The sequence below is a fragment of the Xiphophorus hellerii genome, unplaced genomic scaffold (assembly GCF_003331165.1).
Source record: "Xiphophorus hellerii strain 12219 unplaced genomic scaffold, Xiphophorus_hellerii-4.1 PGA_scaffold_66__1_contigs__length_299863, whole genome shotgun sequence".
NCBI lineage: Eukaryota > Metazoa > Chordata > Actinopteri > Cyprinodontiformes > Poeciliidae > Xiphophorus > Xiphophorus hellerii.
Window position 1 is genome coordinate 89,439 of NW_022587641.1, and position 18,623 is coordinate 108,061.

The 18,623-nt window shown below is 40.5% G+C and overlaps 1 protein-coding gene across 1 annotated transcript in view; it reads left to right on the plus strand.

Annotated features, from left to right (window-relative positions):
- The window catches only part of LOC116716556 (protein phosphatase 1E-like), a 47,985-nt gene that overhangs the window by 27,797 nt on the left and 1,565 nt on the right, over positions 1-18,623 (plus strand). The window contains 9 exon segments of the mRNA XM_032557379.1: positions 10,112-10,233; positions 11,522-11,721; positions 12,979-13,032; positions 13,034-13,168; positions 13,890-14,000; positions 14,002-14,034; positions 15,556-15,615; positions 15,617-15,650; positions 17,692-18,623. Of these exon segments, the coding sequence (XP_032413270.1) occupies positions 10,112-10,233; positions 11,522-11,721; positions 12,979-13,032; positions 13,034-13,168; positions 13,890-14,000; positions 14,002-14,034; positions 15,556-15,615; positions 15,617-15,650; positions 17,692-18,545 (1,603 nt within the window). The 3' untranslated portion in view covers positions 18,546-18,623.

The window sequence follows — 18,623 nt, forward strand, 5'->3', positions numbered from 1 at the left end:
GTCGCCGCAGGAGGAAATGACATCATTTCTACATTTAAACCCACAGCGAGGCGGCCATGTTGTCGTTCCTCCGTTTACTTTTTGTCACAGTTAAACTTGATGAGCTGAAGCTGCTTCGATCTCAGCAGCAGGAGTTTTTATGAAGTTTACCCAGCTTTTATTTTGGTAGTCCACTTCCACATCGTGTGACCTAGATATTTAGTTGTGAGCTAATTGTTTAGAATAAATGTTTAACTTGCTAATTATTTAGCTACGCTCAACATTTAGGCTCAAACTAAATATTAAGTTTGAAACTGAATTTGATCTTATTTTATAAAAATAAGACTTGTAAAAATAAAGTTCCTTTTATGGCTAAATAACCCAAATTATTGCTCTTAACCTTGACTGTGTAGCTTTACAGGTTGTACTTGCATTATTATCTCATCAATATACTAGTTTAAAATTGTCCTCAAAACAACAATATCATCGTTTATTGCAATAATCCCAGGACGATATATCTGGACCGGCTCAGAGCGCCCCCCTCTGTCCAAACTCAAGCAGCAACAAGATGGAGATAAATAAAAATCTGATATTACAGCTGCAGTAACTTTTATAAAATATTTTTTACACATTTGTTGAATATGTCTCCAGGTTGTGACAGATAATCAGTGAAAAAGATTTGTATCCTCAGTTTTCTCCCAGTGCTAACTGGAAACAACCAATCAGAGCAAGGAGGTGGGAGTTAGCGCTGTAAATCACTGCCCGTGTGGCGCTGCTCAAGAAGAGCTTTTATTGCTGCAGTTTCACTTTTTTGATTTTTCCATCATATTTTTATGCTTTTCCCTGATATGTAGCTTTGATTCTTTCATGTTTGAGAAGTCCATTAGTCTCCATGGCAACCATTCAGCTGGTTGGACCTAGCCCCCGCCTTCGAAGGCGCACCTCCTCCCCCACTCAGCTCCTTCAGACTAGCCAGCAGCAATTAGCAGATGTCTGGTGGAACTGCTGAGCTGCTGCTCAGAGCGACGCTGTTAAAAACTTTTAAGGGTTAAGAGAGGAGCCATGTTGGGACGACTTCCTGGAGGCGGAGCTTCAGAAACAGCAGGAGTTCTTAAAGAGACAGTTTTAATTTCAAGGAATTAAATCAGGAAGTCAAATGTCTTTTACACTACAAAAACACAAAACTTTACCAAGTATTTGACTTGCTTCTAATGCAATTATTTTATTACACCTGAAATAAGACAAAACTAACTCACAAGTAACTTTTCCGCAAGAAACAGGAGCTTGTTTCACATCAGTAGTTTCCTTAATATTGAGAAAGAAGTTCTAACTGGCAGATTCTCATTTATAACATGACATTTTTCTGATATTTTAAAGTGACATAATCTGCCAATAGAACTGGAACTTTTTAAATCAATATTAATAAATTATTGAAACTCTTGTTACTTGTAAGTTAGTTTTGTCTTATTTCAAGCTAATTAAGATATTTGCCTAAAAATAGATCAAAAATAGTAGGATTTTGTGTTTTTGCAGTGTCATATTTGATATGTGTAACATTTCTCTGATTGTGCTATAAAATGGCTTCTGTGCCTGGAAAACATAATGCTGCCCCTATAATCCCTGTGATGATGATGGGATCTGCATGACTGTGACATAATTGTCTAATAGAGCCTTAAAGCTTTTCGTCCAGTCATTTGTATCTGGACGCCTCGGCCTGGTGGAAACGGAAAGAGGGGAAGAAACAAAGAGTTTTACCCTCGGCTGTGCAGAAAGGATGGAATTATTTGTTGATTTCCGACTCAGTAGAGGCGGCTTCAGCGGATCCCTGCTGCTCTCTATCAAACTGCCAGAGAGAACTGTAACAGACCAAAGCGCCACATGGTGTGTGTGAACCAAGGAGACAAATTAATTCATCAAAGTCATTTAAAAAACCTTTTTGAAGGGAGTCGGAGCAGAAAACGCCACAATCTGAGGTATTCCTGGCACAGAGTTTGTTATATAATCCTCTCATGCCCTCTTGAGAATATTGTGTTCACATAACACTAATTCAACATTTCATTTGGAAATACGCTTGGAAAAAACGGCTGGTGACAGCCTGAAGCTTTTCTCTCTGATGCTTGGAAAAAAGGCAGCGGTGCTTTTTAGGCCGGATCTGAGGAATGCCGGCGATCGGGGAACGCCGGCCAAACGGAGCCAAGCGACTTCCCGTGGATCTCCTCTCTCACCTCCACTTGGCTCAGGAAAGGCTCAATATTTAGAATAATGAAGTGGGAGCTTGTTCTGGTCTGGCAGCAGGAGGAGCGACGCTGCCGACTGTCAGTCACTTTCCTCTGCGTTGCGATGGAAACAACCTTGCTGCTCCGCTGCGGGGCTAATTCTGTAGAAGAGAGGAAGCTTGTAGAAAGCGATGAAGAAAAATCTGCACACATGAGTCATCTGCTAACACTCGGTACGACGGCTACGCCGCCTGGCAGCTTCACAGCCGCTTGCTTCTCATTCTACTATAGTTTTATTTTGCTGGGACTTTGTCTAATTCAGTTAGTTGTTAAGGTTTGTTTTGCTACTTTTTATTAGCTGTTATTAGTTACATATTGCTCAGTTTTAGTTTTTTCATACTAACAGAAAAAGGTCAAATATTGTGATTATGTAAAAATCGATTAGGTAACGAAAACTCTGACTATGGACTCTGTTCTTTCAGCAAATGGTCTTTTTTGGAGTCTGGATGATTAATGATTAATCAATTACTAAATTAGTTGACAATTATTTCTATCATCGATTAATGAAATTATTGTTTCAGTCTGATTGTTGATTCCCGTTGCTAAATAAATGTTCAAATGGATCCGCAAACATCCATCATTACTGCGCTGCTGTTCTTCTTCTCATTGCGACGCATGTAATAATCAGCATGAATAAATGTGCAAAAAAAAGATTTCAGCAAAAAAATCTGAGGCGCATCGAGAGTCTAACAGATGAAATGATCCGTTTCATAATTAGCAGAAATGTTTCACAGGATTTCATTTAGTGGTGTCAGGGAAATGTTTTCTCTTTCTATTAGCAAAAATGTTTTAAAAATGTTTACATAATTATATGTGTTGGTCTACCTCAAAGTAACTAGTGGTGGGATTATTGTAATTATTACAGGGTCTCACATTTTAATCAAAGAAACATATTAACAGAAACATTTAGGTTTTCAATTCAAAACCCCTTTTTGCTGCTAAATTATTGAATAAAACTGGATCTGAGCTCAACGTCAGATATTTATACTTTTTAATATTCATCCATCAGTTTGGAGCAAAATGTTTCAGAAGGTCTGATCACTCAGAAAGCCACTGAAATGTGGGCTGTAGACGCTAACATTAGCATTAGCTGCTAGTGTGGATGCTAACATTGGGGTTAGCCACTACTGTGGACACTGACACTAGTTTAGCTGCTACCTGTTAGCATTCAGATGCTATTTTTTGGGTAGCACAGCTTTGCTGATATGCTAACTCCTTTTAGCACATCTTAAACACAACAGTAGTGTTTTCCAGCGTCCAATCAGATCGTTTGAAGCAGAAATTAACCCTTTGTGGGCCGAGAGAAGACGATTTGTCGTCAGTTGCTCTTTCTGTGTCTCTTGTGCGTCGGATTTACGGGCGTACCAGAAACACAATACAAAGGTTCTGCTCCGGACTTTTGCTTGTGAATAAAAGAATGTAGTAATTGGGTTGAAATTTTAAGGCATTAAATTAATGAATGAATAAATAAATTAATCAAAATTAATGCGTTGACGTTTCTGGCCTGAGAATAACTTGTATAAGTTCATATGAATGCTTTTACAAGGCTTTATAGCAACATTTACAGGTAAACAGCAAAAGGAAAAATTCTAGACAAAATGTTCTGAGATGGACTTTATGAAGCTTCATTAAATTTGGTAAAACATAAACTGAAAATTTGAGGAAATGGCTGGAAAATCTTCCTTCAAAACCTTTTGTTTAGTTTCATCCGAATGACTGAGCTGAAAACAAAGGAAGCATGTTTGTGCTGCTGTTATTTATGATGCGTTTGTGTTGCTCTTCCTGTGGGTCTGCCATGTTTGTAGTTCTGTTTTCTCTGAAAACACCAGAGCAGTGGAAGGTCTGATCGCTCCAGCTGGTTTCCAGTTGAACCAGTCGGAGATTAAGCTCCTCTGTAATCCTCCTCCGCTCCACATGACCTCACTGTGATGTTGCGGCCTGCAAAGCCGCCATTGGAGCGCCGCGCCGTCTCCTTGGCGGCCGGCGGCCAATCGGAGCAGTCGGCTCGGGCTCCGCCCCCCTGTGGTGAACATGCAGCGTTTCTATGAATGGAAACATGGGGGAGTAATAAAAGAGTTTATATATTGATAAGACATCAGAATATTTTAGCAGATCTGCGTTTAAATGGAAATAATCTCATTCAGTTTATTTAATCCAGAGACTTTGTGTTTAGCTCCAAATTGTCAGAATAAAATTTAACCCATAAAATGCCATTAATTATGACTACAGCTTATGAATATCATGTAGAGCCAGCTACAGTTAATGCCACTTTAACAGATCCTGAGAATTATCAGTTGTACATTTGATAATCAGTTTTGTGGATAAAAGTGTTTCATATTTTTTATTTATGCCGTTTAGTTTTTCTGCCTAATAATAAAAAACAACAAATATCAAATCAACAAAATGATTCAGACACAAATTCAACCAGGAAACATTTACATTGAAATTCTATTCTAATCTTAAAGTCGGTAAATTTATTGAAATAAATTGTATGGTGTATTTTTATCAGCCTGTGGTTCCGACTAACCCGGTTTAGTTTGGACAAAACTGAACTGGTTCTGGATAAAGTGACTGGAAATATTTGATCTTGTTGTCATGAATAAACCTCAACATAAAAAATGTAAAAATAAAATAAAAACATCATGACAGCGAAGCTTTTCCTCTGAACTGTGATGTTTGCCTCAGAATCAGAACACGGTATTTCGGAGTGGACGTTTCTTCAAGTGCAACTTTTCTCTAGAGATCGCCATGGTAACCGCGTTACGGGGGCAGATGCTCCGCTGCCAGCCCTTGACCCAGTTTGAGAATAAATTCAAGGACCTGACAGAACCAGAACTCCAACATCCGTCACTGCAGCTTGGCTCCAACTCTCCATCTAAATATAATAAATATTTAACATGCTTTAGTAACAGATTGTGCTCATAAAAACTCCTTAGATGAGTCCGAAAAGCAGCTCGGCGTTTTCCTGAGACTGGACACGGTGACGGTGGTCTGCATCCAGAACCAGAACCTAACATGAAGTAGCAGCTTTCAGCGTCTATGCACCACAGATCTGGAACAAACTTCAAGAAAACTGCAGAGCAGCCGAAACCCTGAGCTCCTTTAGACCCAAAATGAACCGTTCTGATCAATCCCTTTATAATTGGATAGATAAAGGGGCGGAGCTACAGGGGCGGAGCTAACAGGTGGATGTAAAATGGCGGGGCTACAGGGGCGGAGCTAACAGGCGGATATAAAGGGGCGGGACTACAGGGGCGGAGCTAACAGGCGGATATAAAGGGGCGGAGTTACAGGGGCGGGGCTACAGGGGCGGGGCTAATTGGGCGGAGCTGCCACCCTGATAGAAAACCTTCTCTCTCCTGTCGCCGTCCTGTTGGCGATGATGAATTCTACAAATAATTACAAATAACATTAAGAACATGAAACTCTTTTTTCCTACAATATTGAATGCATCACACTGTAACCTGCCGTTCTGACTGTAGCAGCTCTGATATATTACTGAATATATTGATATAATTACGTTACTGGAGTCTTATGTTACAAAGTTTTGCTATAATTATTTTGACTAAATATGAAACAGTTTCATGTTTCTCAGTGAAGCCGACACAAACTGAAACAGTTTTCAGTTTTTCTTCACTGGTTTTATTTTCCTTTAGCTGCGACAAACTGGAATTTAATAAGTTCAATAAAACGACAAAAAACTGGATTAATTCCCTCGTTTGTTCGTAGAACGCGGCAATATTCATAACAATAATCAAGTGGATCAAATGTTTCATTAACAGTAGTAGACATAGTTTAACTTTTTAAAATATTGATTCCAATAGCTGCAATTATGTAAAATTAAATTGTTGATGAATATGAAAGATAAATTTGTTCTCTCATCTTAACAGAAGTGGCAGAAACCAAACGGTTTATAGATTTATTTTTCAGTTTTAATTTAAACCACATTTAATAGAAATTGGATAATAAACGAATATTTGCACCAGCAGTGACTGTTGAACGTCCATCAGTCCTTCCCCTGTCAATTATTGGTTTATTTCAAATTAAAAATACTTTATTGATCCCAAAGCAAAATTAAATAATTCTTAAATAAGTCAGTATTAATTTTAGCAGAATAAAGAGAGAATAAAAAGAAATGTAAAAGATAACAGACATCTTATCCAAGAAGTTGGACCTGGACTGGCGCCGACCCGCTCAGAGGAAATGATAAAAATGTGGATTAATGAGATTCAAACTATTAGAAGTGATTAGTTTATGGATTTACTGAAAAGGTTTAACTTTCCTGGTCAGAATTACAGCTTCAGTTGGAATTAATGTTGTTTTTTCCACCTGAGAATTTTGAAAATTTATTGAGCTCCGAGAAGAACGAGAAGCCACCATAACTCTAGAAATATGCTGAATTTGCTGCAGATCATATCTAGAAAATAATCAAACCACAGTTAGGTGTTTGTTTTACTGCCTGTTTTTCATACATTGTTTGAAGAAGATTGTCATAACCTCTAATAATATGAGAGATGTACATGTTTTTTCAATATTTGTCCAAATTTATTTTTCTGAATATCTAATTTCCTTGGATATGAACCCATAACAGTTTGATTAAATGTATTGATTGATTGATTGATTGGTGAGCTGTGTTCCAGCGGTTGGAGAGGATTCTGATGCAGATGATACTTGACCCACATTTACAGTAATATGTCATTCAAACAAATCCTGATATTGAGAAACATTAGGATATAGTGAACATTAGGAAATTATCAGTTTTCTTTTTTTTCTATTTGTTTTTCATCACCGTCTATTTGTGGCTCTAGTGTCCCTTTTTCAAAGTAGGCTGACAGAAAAGGGGAAGACATGCGGTAAACGTCGTCGGGTCCGGGAGTCGAACCCGCGACGGCCGCGTCGAGGCCACGTTGCCCCTCCGCCACCACGGCAGTTTTCTGTTAATATTGGATCTCTGTTCAGGTGAAAACTGAGTTCTGCTTCATATTTTGATAAAATGATGGAGCTGCAAAGGCAAATAGGGTTTGATGATTTTACTAAAAGTTTGAGGATCATGAGTAATAATAACTGCAATAAAGTGCAGAAAGTACATCACTAATAATTGGTTCATTCAGTCCGTGAGGAAATGACTTTTAGATACTTCTAACCTTTTCATGCATGAATTATGATCCTTTGTGTCAGGATTTTTCTAATTTTTTTTTATTTTCTTAAGGCATAGAAAAGGTTGGAAAAAAATTTAGTAAACGTTTTATTAATTAGATTTTTTTAGGTGATCAATTGTAATTTTCTCCAAATACAAAGTTGTTATTTGAAAAACACATCAGTAGCTTTGTTCTTTAAGGGTTACTTGATGTCACAATAGTTTTAGAGTCGTCTACAGTAGAAGGAGGGATCGGGTCGGTCGGCATGCTTTTTTGTCTGTCGGCCATATTGGATTTAACAAAAATAATTTCTTGCATTTGCAGCTGATGGCCAGTAGTTGATGGTGTATTTTACGATGCATTAGTGTCCACTTCAGTGGTCTGTGTGCTTTTATAATATAAAAATCCACAAGAAGCAGAAGAAAATGGCTTTTCGATAGTGACCACTATGCATGAAAGGGTTCATTATTTCTGTCAGTTAATCGTCAGGTTATTTGTAGTTGCTGTAGTTTCCATGGAAATAAGAACATTTCCTGGAACTACTTCAGGGTTAAACTTTTTCAAACGCTGTAATGTGTTGACAGAAAGAGAGGAGCAGGAACTTTGATTAGCCGCTAGTTTAGCCGCTAGTTTCATATTGAGCTTCTCTTAGTCTAAGTTTCAGTAGCTGTTTGTTTGACTTCAAGTTATTAAATAGGAGGAGTTGTCTTAAAATTCAGTCAGTTAGCTTCACTTTGTGTTCCTGTTAGCTTAACTGTGTGCTGCTGTTAGCTTCACTTTGTGTTCCTGTTAGCTTAACTGTGTGTTCCTGTTAGCTTCACTTTGTGTTCCTGTTAGCTTCACTTTGTGTTCCTGTTAGCTTCACTTTGTGTTCCTGTTAGCTTAACTGTGTGTTGCTGTTAGCTTCACTTTGTGCTGCTGTTAGCTTCACTTTGTGTTCCTGTTAGCTTCACTTTGTGTTCCTGTTAGCTTCACTTTGTGTTCCTGTTAGCTTCACTTTGTGTTCCTGTTAGCTTCATTTTGTGTTCCTGTTAGCTTAACTGTGTGTTGCTGTTAGCTTCACTTTGTGCTGCTGTTAGCTTCACTTTGTGTTCCTGTTAGCTTAACTGCGTGGTGCTGCTAGCATAGCTTGTCTATAAATATTTAATTTCCCTCTGAGCAAATGTTAGCTTCACTCAGTAGTTTATATCTTGACTTCAAATAGCTGTTAGCTTGAGTCTGAGTCATACATGAACATTTCTATCACATGCTTCAAAATACAATCAGTCTGATGTTTATCAGCTTCAGGTATGTTGTAAATGCTCTGGACTTCTCCACTCCAGCTCATACTAATAAATAAATATTTATTTATGCTAACGTTTACGTCTGGCCTTCCTGTCTTATTTAAAAGCGTCTGCGTATTTGAACGATTCCAGCGTTATGGATGAAATGAGCTCATTCGCTCGTCTCTGTTGGCAGAAACATGCAGGCTTGAGTTCCTTACAGATGTTGAGGCTTAGCGCTGTGAGAGTTTTCATTAATTAAACTCGTGATGCATGAGCCTCTGAAGGCCTTTCACACTGGATGCAGCAGAATTACAAAGTGTTGTGCTCAGAAAAAACATGTTCATTTATTATTTGGAAATTAAATGCAATGCAGCCTTTGAGGATTCTGCTGGCCTGCTAGGTTTCAATTAATATGAACCAGAATGAACTGAAGAGGAAGTGCTGATTAAAGGTTTCCTGTTGAGGGCAATGTGGCTTATTCCCACTCGGAGGCCGTTAATCTACCAACATTTGCCTCCAGAGTGAGTCTGTTGCCAGAAATGTTGCTCTTTGCTTTGAAACATCTGGTTCCTCTCCATGCCTGTCCAGTCTTTGTGACAGAAACATTTCCAAGCAACTGAATTTGTTGTGGCAATCTGCCCAGGGTGTTCCCCGCAGTCCTGCAAAGACGAGCCGGTTCAGGCAATTATTGGACAAAGGAATTCATTTGACTTTATTGTAAATGAAATATGTAGGAGATTTCCTTCAGGCAGCTGATCAACACGATGCAGCAATAGGTGGAGGAGGGGCAGCTCTGTGTAAAAAAGATTCCAGGAAAATTTTCTCTAGCATCTTATTAAGATGGCTATAGACCAAAACATGTCGGAAAATATTTGAGGTTTTGATAATCTTGTGTTTGGTAACTGGAACCGGCTGATATTAAAGTAGTTTCATGTTTTGTCTATTTAATTTTTTTTAAAGTTTTGTTGGAGTGTAAATATTAACGTCCAAAATAAATCGATGGCATCCGGCAACAAGCCAGTTGCCAATAATTGTTTATGAGCTGAACCGAGCAGCTCAAGGAAACAGAAGTTTGCAGTTTTATCGTTGCTATAGCAACAAGGCCATACTAACTTTGTTCCACAGTTTTAACCATTTTTATGAGTTTAAGGACTTGAGATCTGATGCGGTTTATCTGCCTGGTTTTAGTCAGAACGGCAGCAGCAGCTGGAGAACATCGATTTGTCCAGTTATTGATCAATCATTGACTAAATTAGTTGATGATTATTTCAATAATCAATTAATGTGATTAATGGTTTCAGCCTAGATTGAAGGTAAATGGATTCCACATTCGGACCCGATCAATACCACACCAATAAACTCCATTGATTGATTGATTGGTTGATGGATTTATTAATGTATTGATTGATTATTGATTGATTGAGGGATTGATTACCAACCTGTCTCTCCACAGTAACTGCCCCTGCTCGCTGGCAGCCGCTCTGGCCCGCGCCACCGCAGACAGCCTGCTCCAGTCCGATCTGTCCATCCAGAACCTCAACAAGGCCGTAGAAGACGGCGCCGACCCGTTGCCACGTGAGTCGCCGGGGAATCGCTCTCTCAAACAAATTAGGTCTCCCTCTCAGTTCGTCCCTCACACTCAGCCACGAACCTCCAGGGCCGCGTCCCACTTCTCCTCTCTGGGTGCATTAAGAGGGATTTGACCACTAGAGGGCGATAGGACGTTCAGTCACAGTCGGACGCCGCGGCATCGTGAAACGGCGTCCCTCGTTTATAGATCAGCGAATATTTTACTCACATTAATGTATTAATCTGTTTTGTTTCTCCTACCTAATCTTCAAAATGAAAAACAAACTATTATGCAACGCTAACATTTTGAAGTTTTGGTTCTTTGTTCTCTCTGTTGTCGCAAACACTTAAAAAAAATGTTGCTTCCTTCCAAGCAGAAACTTCAGATTTTCATTCAAATTGAATGCAAAAAACCAACAGAAAATAAATAATAAAAAATGTATATGTGGATATTAAGAACAAATCTGCAACTAATGACGTATTTATTTGTTTGCAGCTTCCTTTATGCTGATGAATAAAAATCACATTTTATTGATTAATCAAATTTTCTGTTTGAAGGTTTAATTTGTGGAAAATGTGGATTTTTTTCATAGTTCAGTCACATCTGGTTTACGACTTCTATTTATTTTGACATTGAATTCAGGTTATATTTAATATTTATTTGTTAATTTAGATGTTTAAGTAGGTTCAAGCAGTTCCAACACAATCATTTTTCCCTGTGATGAAAAGGAGCAAAGCCATTGGCCAAAAAGTTTTAAAATGATCCAACAAACGGGTCAAAAGTGTTTTCGCTGTAAAGTCTGGAGTCTTCAGACTAGTAAATTATTGTGCACAGTCTCATTTTTGCAAAATTTATTATTTTAGAGAGCGCACATGTAAATTATAGATGTGTCATAGATGTGCATTTTGATTATTGCCAATAATCAAAATGTGATTATTGGCTCCTTTGCTGCAAACGCCTCAAACTAAACAGCCTCTATGGAGACCCAAAGATGCCAAAAAGCAACAACTGTCAATGTTTTCTTTCTCTCCTCCTGCTTTTCAGGCACGGGAGACTCGTTTGGAAACTCGTCCTGCTTTGCTTCGTTTATCACAGCTCCACTAAAATACACAAAATAAAACTACTAAAAACAGAATGTAGAATTAAGACTTAATAAAATAACTGAACAGCATTCACACTCTTTGTTTAAAGAGTTTTAAATTTGTTCATGGCAATAAAATCTTAAGTGCTTTTTAATGTCTTTTGCAAGTGAGGAGAAAAAGTTTCTCCTGACTGGTTGTGCGTTGGTTGCAGAGATGGAGTCGGTGAAGATGGCGCGGTTGGTTTTTAACAGACTGTTTGAGATTTGCTGCCTGTGGCAGAAGGAGCTGCCGTTCCGCCGCCGCCCGCAGCCGTACTACGAAACGTCCATCCACGCCATCAAGAACATGAGGCGCAAGATGGAGGACAAGCACGTCATCATCCCCGACTTCAACACACTCTTCAACATTCAGGTAAAATTGATTTACGCCAGTTCATTTTCTTAGTCATTTTTAGAGGATATTTATTTATCAGATGTTATAAGCTGCTAAAATGTTAGTTGTTAGTTTTGTCTGGATTCAGCTGTGCTGCACTAAAACTAGAGAAACATAAATAACAATAAAAACCACAAACTGATCAGAGCAAAAACTAAATGAAAACCCAAAACATTTCTCTGAACAAACTTGTTTTTCCAAACCTGACAGTTTTACAGAAAGAAGCCAAGACATTTTTAATAAACAATAATCAATCATCCATGCAGGAAATTTAATCCATCTTGATTTTTCCCGCCAACAGATTTGTTTGCTTTTCACTTGGATTTTAAAAGAAAACATGAAATAACTGATCTTGTTGAATTTTTTTTCATCATACCTGATATAGCTGCTCCCAACGTTTTCTCGCTTCTTGATGAAGGTGCAACACTTCGACTGATGGTTTCAAACGTTTTATTAAATGAATTTTTTGCCGCATAAACGCCCAAGACCACCATGAACACTGCAATAAATACACGGTGACAAATATACATCAGTAAAACCGTCATGTTCCCTTATATGAATTGTTCAAATGAAACTTATTACACATATACAAACACAAGAATATTCCACTCAATTGTCCATACTGTATGGATTGTCCAACCAGAAGGTTAGGAGTTGCTAGAAGTCCATTTCTTCCCTATTTCAGTTCTTGTCTTTCCTATTGCCACTTGCGCACACCAAACTGAGTATGAAACGAAACTTACAGTCCTCTATCGAAAGCATCACGTGACCAAGTGATGGCCTAATTACTGATGTGGTCAGATGACGCCACCAATCAAACAGTACCCCCCAAAATATGCACAAAAAATGCCCATGTGACTACGTTCGCTACACCTGAGCTCTACATTTTGATTTTCTAACTGGAAATATAAATATTCACCAAACAAACATGCAGATATTTGTTTGCATGATGGAAAAAAGAAAGAGCCACGATATGAAATCAGGTGTTGATCTGAGCAGCACTTTAGCAAGGCCAGTAGCTCCATGTAGCATTTCTACAGAGCTGCAGCTCTATAGAAATGCTACGCCCTAACCACCAGGAGTCTGTAGAGGCTATTTTAAGATCAGGGTCTATAGGTGCCGCGGGTATTAAAGCTGCAGGTCAGCATGGCGTCTTCCTCTGCTGCTGCTTTTCCCACAGTGAGAAAACTCATTGACTGAATGTCAGAGCTGAAGCTTTTCTCTGTTTGTCTCCAGGATCAAGAGGAACAGGCGTTCTTTGCTGTGTTTGACGGACACGGCGGCGTGGATTGCAGCTATTTATGCCGCCAACCACCTTCATGTCAACCTGTTCCACCAGGAATCCTTCAGCCAGGATCCCAGCGACGCTCTGTGCCGCGCCTTCAAGCTGACTGACGAGCGCTTTGTGAAGAAAGCCTCACGAGAGGTACCCCTTCCCTGACCTTTAACCCCGACCCGTCCTCCGTCAGAACCCTGTCTGCTTTACTCACAATGACGTTTTTATTTTTTACAGTGTTGTCTCATCTGCAACCAACGATTATTTTTGTAATTAATTGGATAAAAATGGGCACATTGGGCAGATTTTTCATTCCAATGTTTTTCTTCAATATTAGAAATACATTAAAAGATGCACATAAGAAACGATTTTTAATGAAAAAATGAACATTTTATTACCTAAAATGCAACGACAGCTTTTGATCATTTATAGCAAACGATGAATCTGCAGCTTAAAATCCTCCAAACATGAGAAAAGTTCAAATGCTGCATTTATGACCTGGGGATTATTTTTTTAATAATTAGATAGATTAATAAATTTATTTTCTTTGACAGAATTCGAACTTGGTGAAGCTAAAACTGATCCTAAAGTTCTGGATAAGGAATATTTACAAAGAAGGTTTTTCAACTTGAATACAAAATGCATAGATTGTTTCTACAGTTTTGGTTCAATAACTGCTGAGTTTTTTCTTTCCACTCCAGTTTATTAATGGATAGCAAATTAGTTGACAATCGATTTATCGTGATTAATTTGATTATTCGTTTCAGCCCTGGTTTTGAATGTGTCCTGTTTTACTGCTTACATTTATTGGCTAGAGATGATTAAGTCATAAGTCGGTTGCAAACCCAGTTCTCCCGTGTGTCTGCGGCAGCACCTGCGCTGTGGAACCACTGGGGTGGTGACTTTCCTGCGAGGCCGGACGCTGCATGTCGCCTGGCTGGGAGACTCCCAGGTGATCCTGGTGCGGCGAGGGCAGGTGGTTGGAGCTGATGAAGCCACACAAACCAGACAGAGAGGTGACGCACGTCTCTTCCTTCACAGAACAAGCAAATCGGTTTTCTGTAAACTTAGCAAAGAGCCGCTGCTAAAGGAAAATGTCCAGTGGTTGTCAGGGGAAAGTCAGTCATGAATGGTAAAATAATGTCTGGGAACTCAGATAAGTTGGAACCTAAGATGCAAAATTCACTTCTTCCATGTTTTTGTTTCTCCATTTTGGGTTTTAAAAAAACTCTCAGATGTTCTTTGGCAAAAAGTTTTGTTTTAGTGTCTGGAAAATGAAACGGATCAAAAACTTTCCATGTTAAGTCAAATGCCGTTACCTAGCAACCACAGCTGATCTCCAGCCCCGTTACCTAGCAACCTAGTTTAGGCCTGATCTCCAGCGGTGGTCAGCTGGTTTTCCCGCTGTACAACGGCTGCTGGAAAAGACCCTGAGAGTTTAGTTGTTGACTTGCTGCATTGTGGTTGATTGTGCAGGAGGCTCCATTGATGCTTTTCAAAGACGTATGGTTGTATAATTGTGCATATGTTGGGAGTGTAAACGTTGATTTGGGGGCATGGCCAGCAGCAGCTTGTCTGGATTTAAAGGGACAGAGACGCTAAAACAGCTCAGACTGAAACCTGATTATCTAAGAATAATTTAGTCTAAAAATATAATGAACGGGGTTGAATAGGCCATAGACAGATCCTGACCTGTTCAAAGACACATAATTGTTCATCTTTTTCTCAGTTTTATATTCCAGTTTTTATATTGGGATCTGGTTGAAGTTTCTGAACCTTAAATAAATGACATTCAGCGACTGGCTGGTTCAGTTTGCATTATACTGCCTTATTTTTAACGCATATTGGCAGCAGAGCTTTCCCTCTAGTTCTGTTCTTAGTGCTCAGTATCATGAGGCAGCTGTTGGGTTATGGTCACAATAAATCGGCCAAAAAATATGAATCTGATCCTATCCAACAATCATGTTTTCCTCCATAAAGGTCTGAAAAGCAGCTGCTGCTCCTGTTGCTGTGCTGGGAGAAACAGTCGGTAAACAGTCAGCTCACTGTTTACCGACCATGAAACGCCACCAGGTTCTATAGAAACTATCATACAGAAGTGTTACACTGTTAGCTTGGTCAGCTGAACAAATCTTTTAGATATTTTATGGAAATAAATAATGTTTAGAAATATGTTCTCAGCTAATGCCTATAAAATAACCTGTGAAAACAAACATAAATTTGAAGTAACATGGCTTCCAGGTTTTGTCTTAAAGTGTAAGTTATTTGCAAACTGTCCAGATATCTAGAATAAAAAATAATTCTTTTCAGCCCCATTGTTCTTGATTTTGAAACGTCTATCATCGAGGTTTTCTTGGCATCTTTCCATTTTAAAAATTGCACTTTGTATTTCAGTCCCAGAAACAGAAGCGCTCTTTGACCCCAACCCAAAAAACATCAATGTTTTGAGTGGACCGTTCCTTTAAGTGCATAAGGAGGCAGATGGAGAAATCGCAGATTGACGTTCTGCAGATGATGAGCAATCTCTGTGTTTGCAGGACGAGAAGCAGAGGATCGAGGCTTTGGGAGGATGTGTGATTTGGTTTGGCACATGGAGGGGTCAACGGGAGTCTGTCTGTATCCAGAGCAATAGGTTACAGTAAAGTTCCCTGCAGTGCATTGTGGGAAGGCAGTACTCTTCACCTCAAATGTCAAGTACACATAAGAAAACTGGCAGGAAGCAGTAGCAGACTTTGCTGCCTTCAGTCTAACCCTAAACTTGATTTTAAAGATTTGCAGTTAAACTGAATTAGGCCTGTCACGATAACAAATATTGCTGAGCGATTGTCTCAAAATTATTGCGATAAACGATAATATTGTTTGAAGACCATTTAAGCTGATTTATGGTAATGACATAATAATGCAAGCGACATCCTGTCAAAATAGACACACTTTATTTTCAAAAGAACATTTAACACTGAGACTGCTAAACAACACAACCAAAACCAAAAATAAAATGGACTCTCATTAACAAAAATACAGTTGAATAAAACTAAACAACATCAAACCAAAGCGGAAATAAAAAAGAGTGCAGATTATGACGTCTGTAAACTATCTGACCCTTCAATAATCATTAGATTCAGATATCTGATACCCTGATCCAATAGTTCACTCCTCCCTCAATCCAGTTCAACAAGATATTTTTTTTGCCCAGATTTCCCTCATGCAATCTTTGAACGACCAACGTTCTAAGATTGTCGCTTGCATCCTCCTGTGGTGTGGTTCCCACTGATCGGGTCCAGTCGGTGGGAGCGTCGTGGCCGCTCCCATCTAAATATTCATATTCAACCTGTTGGATTGTCTTAGTCAGTTAATCACTGCAGCGTTTGGGCTTTTCCCCGACTGGGAGCGAGAAGGCAGCCCGTTGAATGTGACAGGTAGCCAACTCTTCCTCCCAGCTTTCTGAGGGGAAACATGGAGGGGAATCCCAAACAGCTGACACGGCACAAAGTCCAGTGGAGATGATATGTGGAAACAACATTAATGTTTATTCAACATTTTGTGAGAGAAATATCCACAGAAATGACCAGGAGAGCAATTAGAGTGGAATTGCTACCGAAGTCTTATCCAACCGTTTTTCTTTTTGTTGCATCTTTTATCGCTTAAAATAAGCTCACTAACTTCGCTATTGCTTCCATGTTTGTTCACTCTAAATTCATATGTGATATAGTGGGTTTTGACAGGATTTTCTGTCTGAAATCTGAATGTCGGTGAGAGAAATCGGTTCTTGTGGTGTGTTGCTCTTGCCGTGTGGATGGACACACGGCCCGGTCGAACCCGATACACCTACGATTTTTGTCGGCTAGTGTCTCTCAGGTTTTGAAAATGGGGCGACGATCGGCCGACAATTCTAAGATCGCGTAGAGTGAACTGGGCAATAAGGAAATGCCCAGTTCTCTCAGTGTAGAGCACCGGAGTTGAGCCTTTTTTCATCCAGAGTCATCAATAGACCGAGAAAAAGGCAGGAAGAAACGATCAAATGAGGTCGATAACTTTCAGCTTTGTGCCATTAATTGATTTATTGTTTATCGCGACAGGCCTAGCTGAAATCCAGATTTTCTGTTTGTCATTTTACTTTTTATGTTGTTGATGTGAAACAAGCGTCATAAAAAAAAGCCAGATGTAAACAACGTGTGAAAATTAGGAATATGAAATTATGAACGCCAGGCCAACACTGAACCCGCTTCTCCACTGAAGTTGCAGTCAATGTTGCACAAAAAGCCGTTGCAGTTAGTTGTGGAGCGCTGCTGTGAGACGGCCGCGTTCTTCTTCTGCAGGTGGAAGTCTGATTACAGCCGACAATATCGTGTTGAATGATATGAATGAGCAAAAAAACAAATCGGATTTCAGCTGAAAACCTGCTGTGTGATTGGAGCCTGTCGCAAAAACAGGTTTCATTTCAGTAATGGCTCTAAAGTCAGTATACAAAAGAGATCATTTTGGCCTTTTAAAATAGAGTTCACAGAACCTTTTCCAAATAAAAGTCTATTTTAATGGTTTAATAATTACAAATGGAGGCTCCAGATTTCAGTGCAAGTCAACAGGAAAACCAGATTATTTGACCTAACACGCGTTAAGCGTCAGGCAATCAAAAAAGTCTTCTAGACAATAATATAACCTGATTGTTTTGACAGGCGACTCGGAGCACAAGCCGTACATCTGTGGGGACGCCGACCACGGCATCTTCCCATTGGACGGCTCAGAGGACTACCTGATCCTGGCCTGCGACGGGTTCTGGGACACGGTGAGTCCCGACGAGGCAGTGCGCGTCGTCAGCGACCATCTGCAGGAGAACGCCGGCGACACCACCATGGTGGCCCACAAGCTGGTGGCCTCCGCCCGAGACGCAGGCTCCAGCGACAACATAACTGTCATAGTGGTGTTCCTGCGCGACCCGCGCTCCCCGCCGCCCGCCAGCACGGAGGACGAAGAGGAGGGCGGGGCGGAGGAGCCGGTGGAGGAGGAGGAGGTCACCGAGGTGGAGGAGGAGGAGCAGGAAGAAGAGGAGGAAGAAGATGAAGCAATGAGAGTAGAGCGAGACGGAGGCGAGGGAGGCAGCGCCGCAGACGTGGGAGGAAAAAGCCGCGGCGGCTGGCCTCTGCAGCAGTGCTCGGCTCCAGCGGACCTCGCCTACGAAGACCGGACGGACTCATTAACGGACAGAACCAGCCTCAGCTTGCTGGGGCCGTCGCTGGAGAGCCACATCAGCCCCAGCAGCTACCGGGGAGCGCGCCCCCTGAGACGCAGGCCGCGCTTCCCGTTCCAGCAGCCCGGCGCCGCCGGCTTCACGGACCCACTGTGGCCCCAAACGGCCGCGCTTTTAGGCCAAGCCTCCAGGCGAAGCCGCGTCAGCCGCCGATCGGGTCGTAGGTGGCCGAGCAGATCCAAAGAGCTGCTGGGTCTGATACCGTCGGGCCACACGCAGAGTTCCGCCCCCAGGAGGCCTGGAGTGGCAGTGCCTCACCGACCCTATGATGCCACCATCTGAAGGGAGGCCGCGCCCTCTGCTGACCCCAAGTGGCGTTTCTGAGTGACGCCGTCTCTCAAGAGCAAACTCTGATTGGCC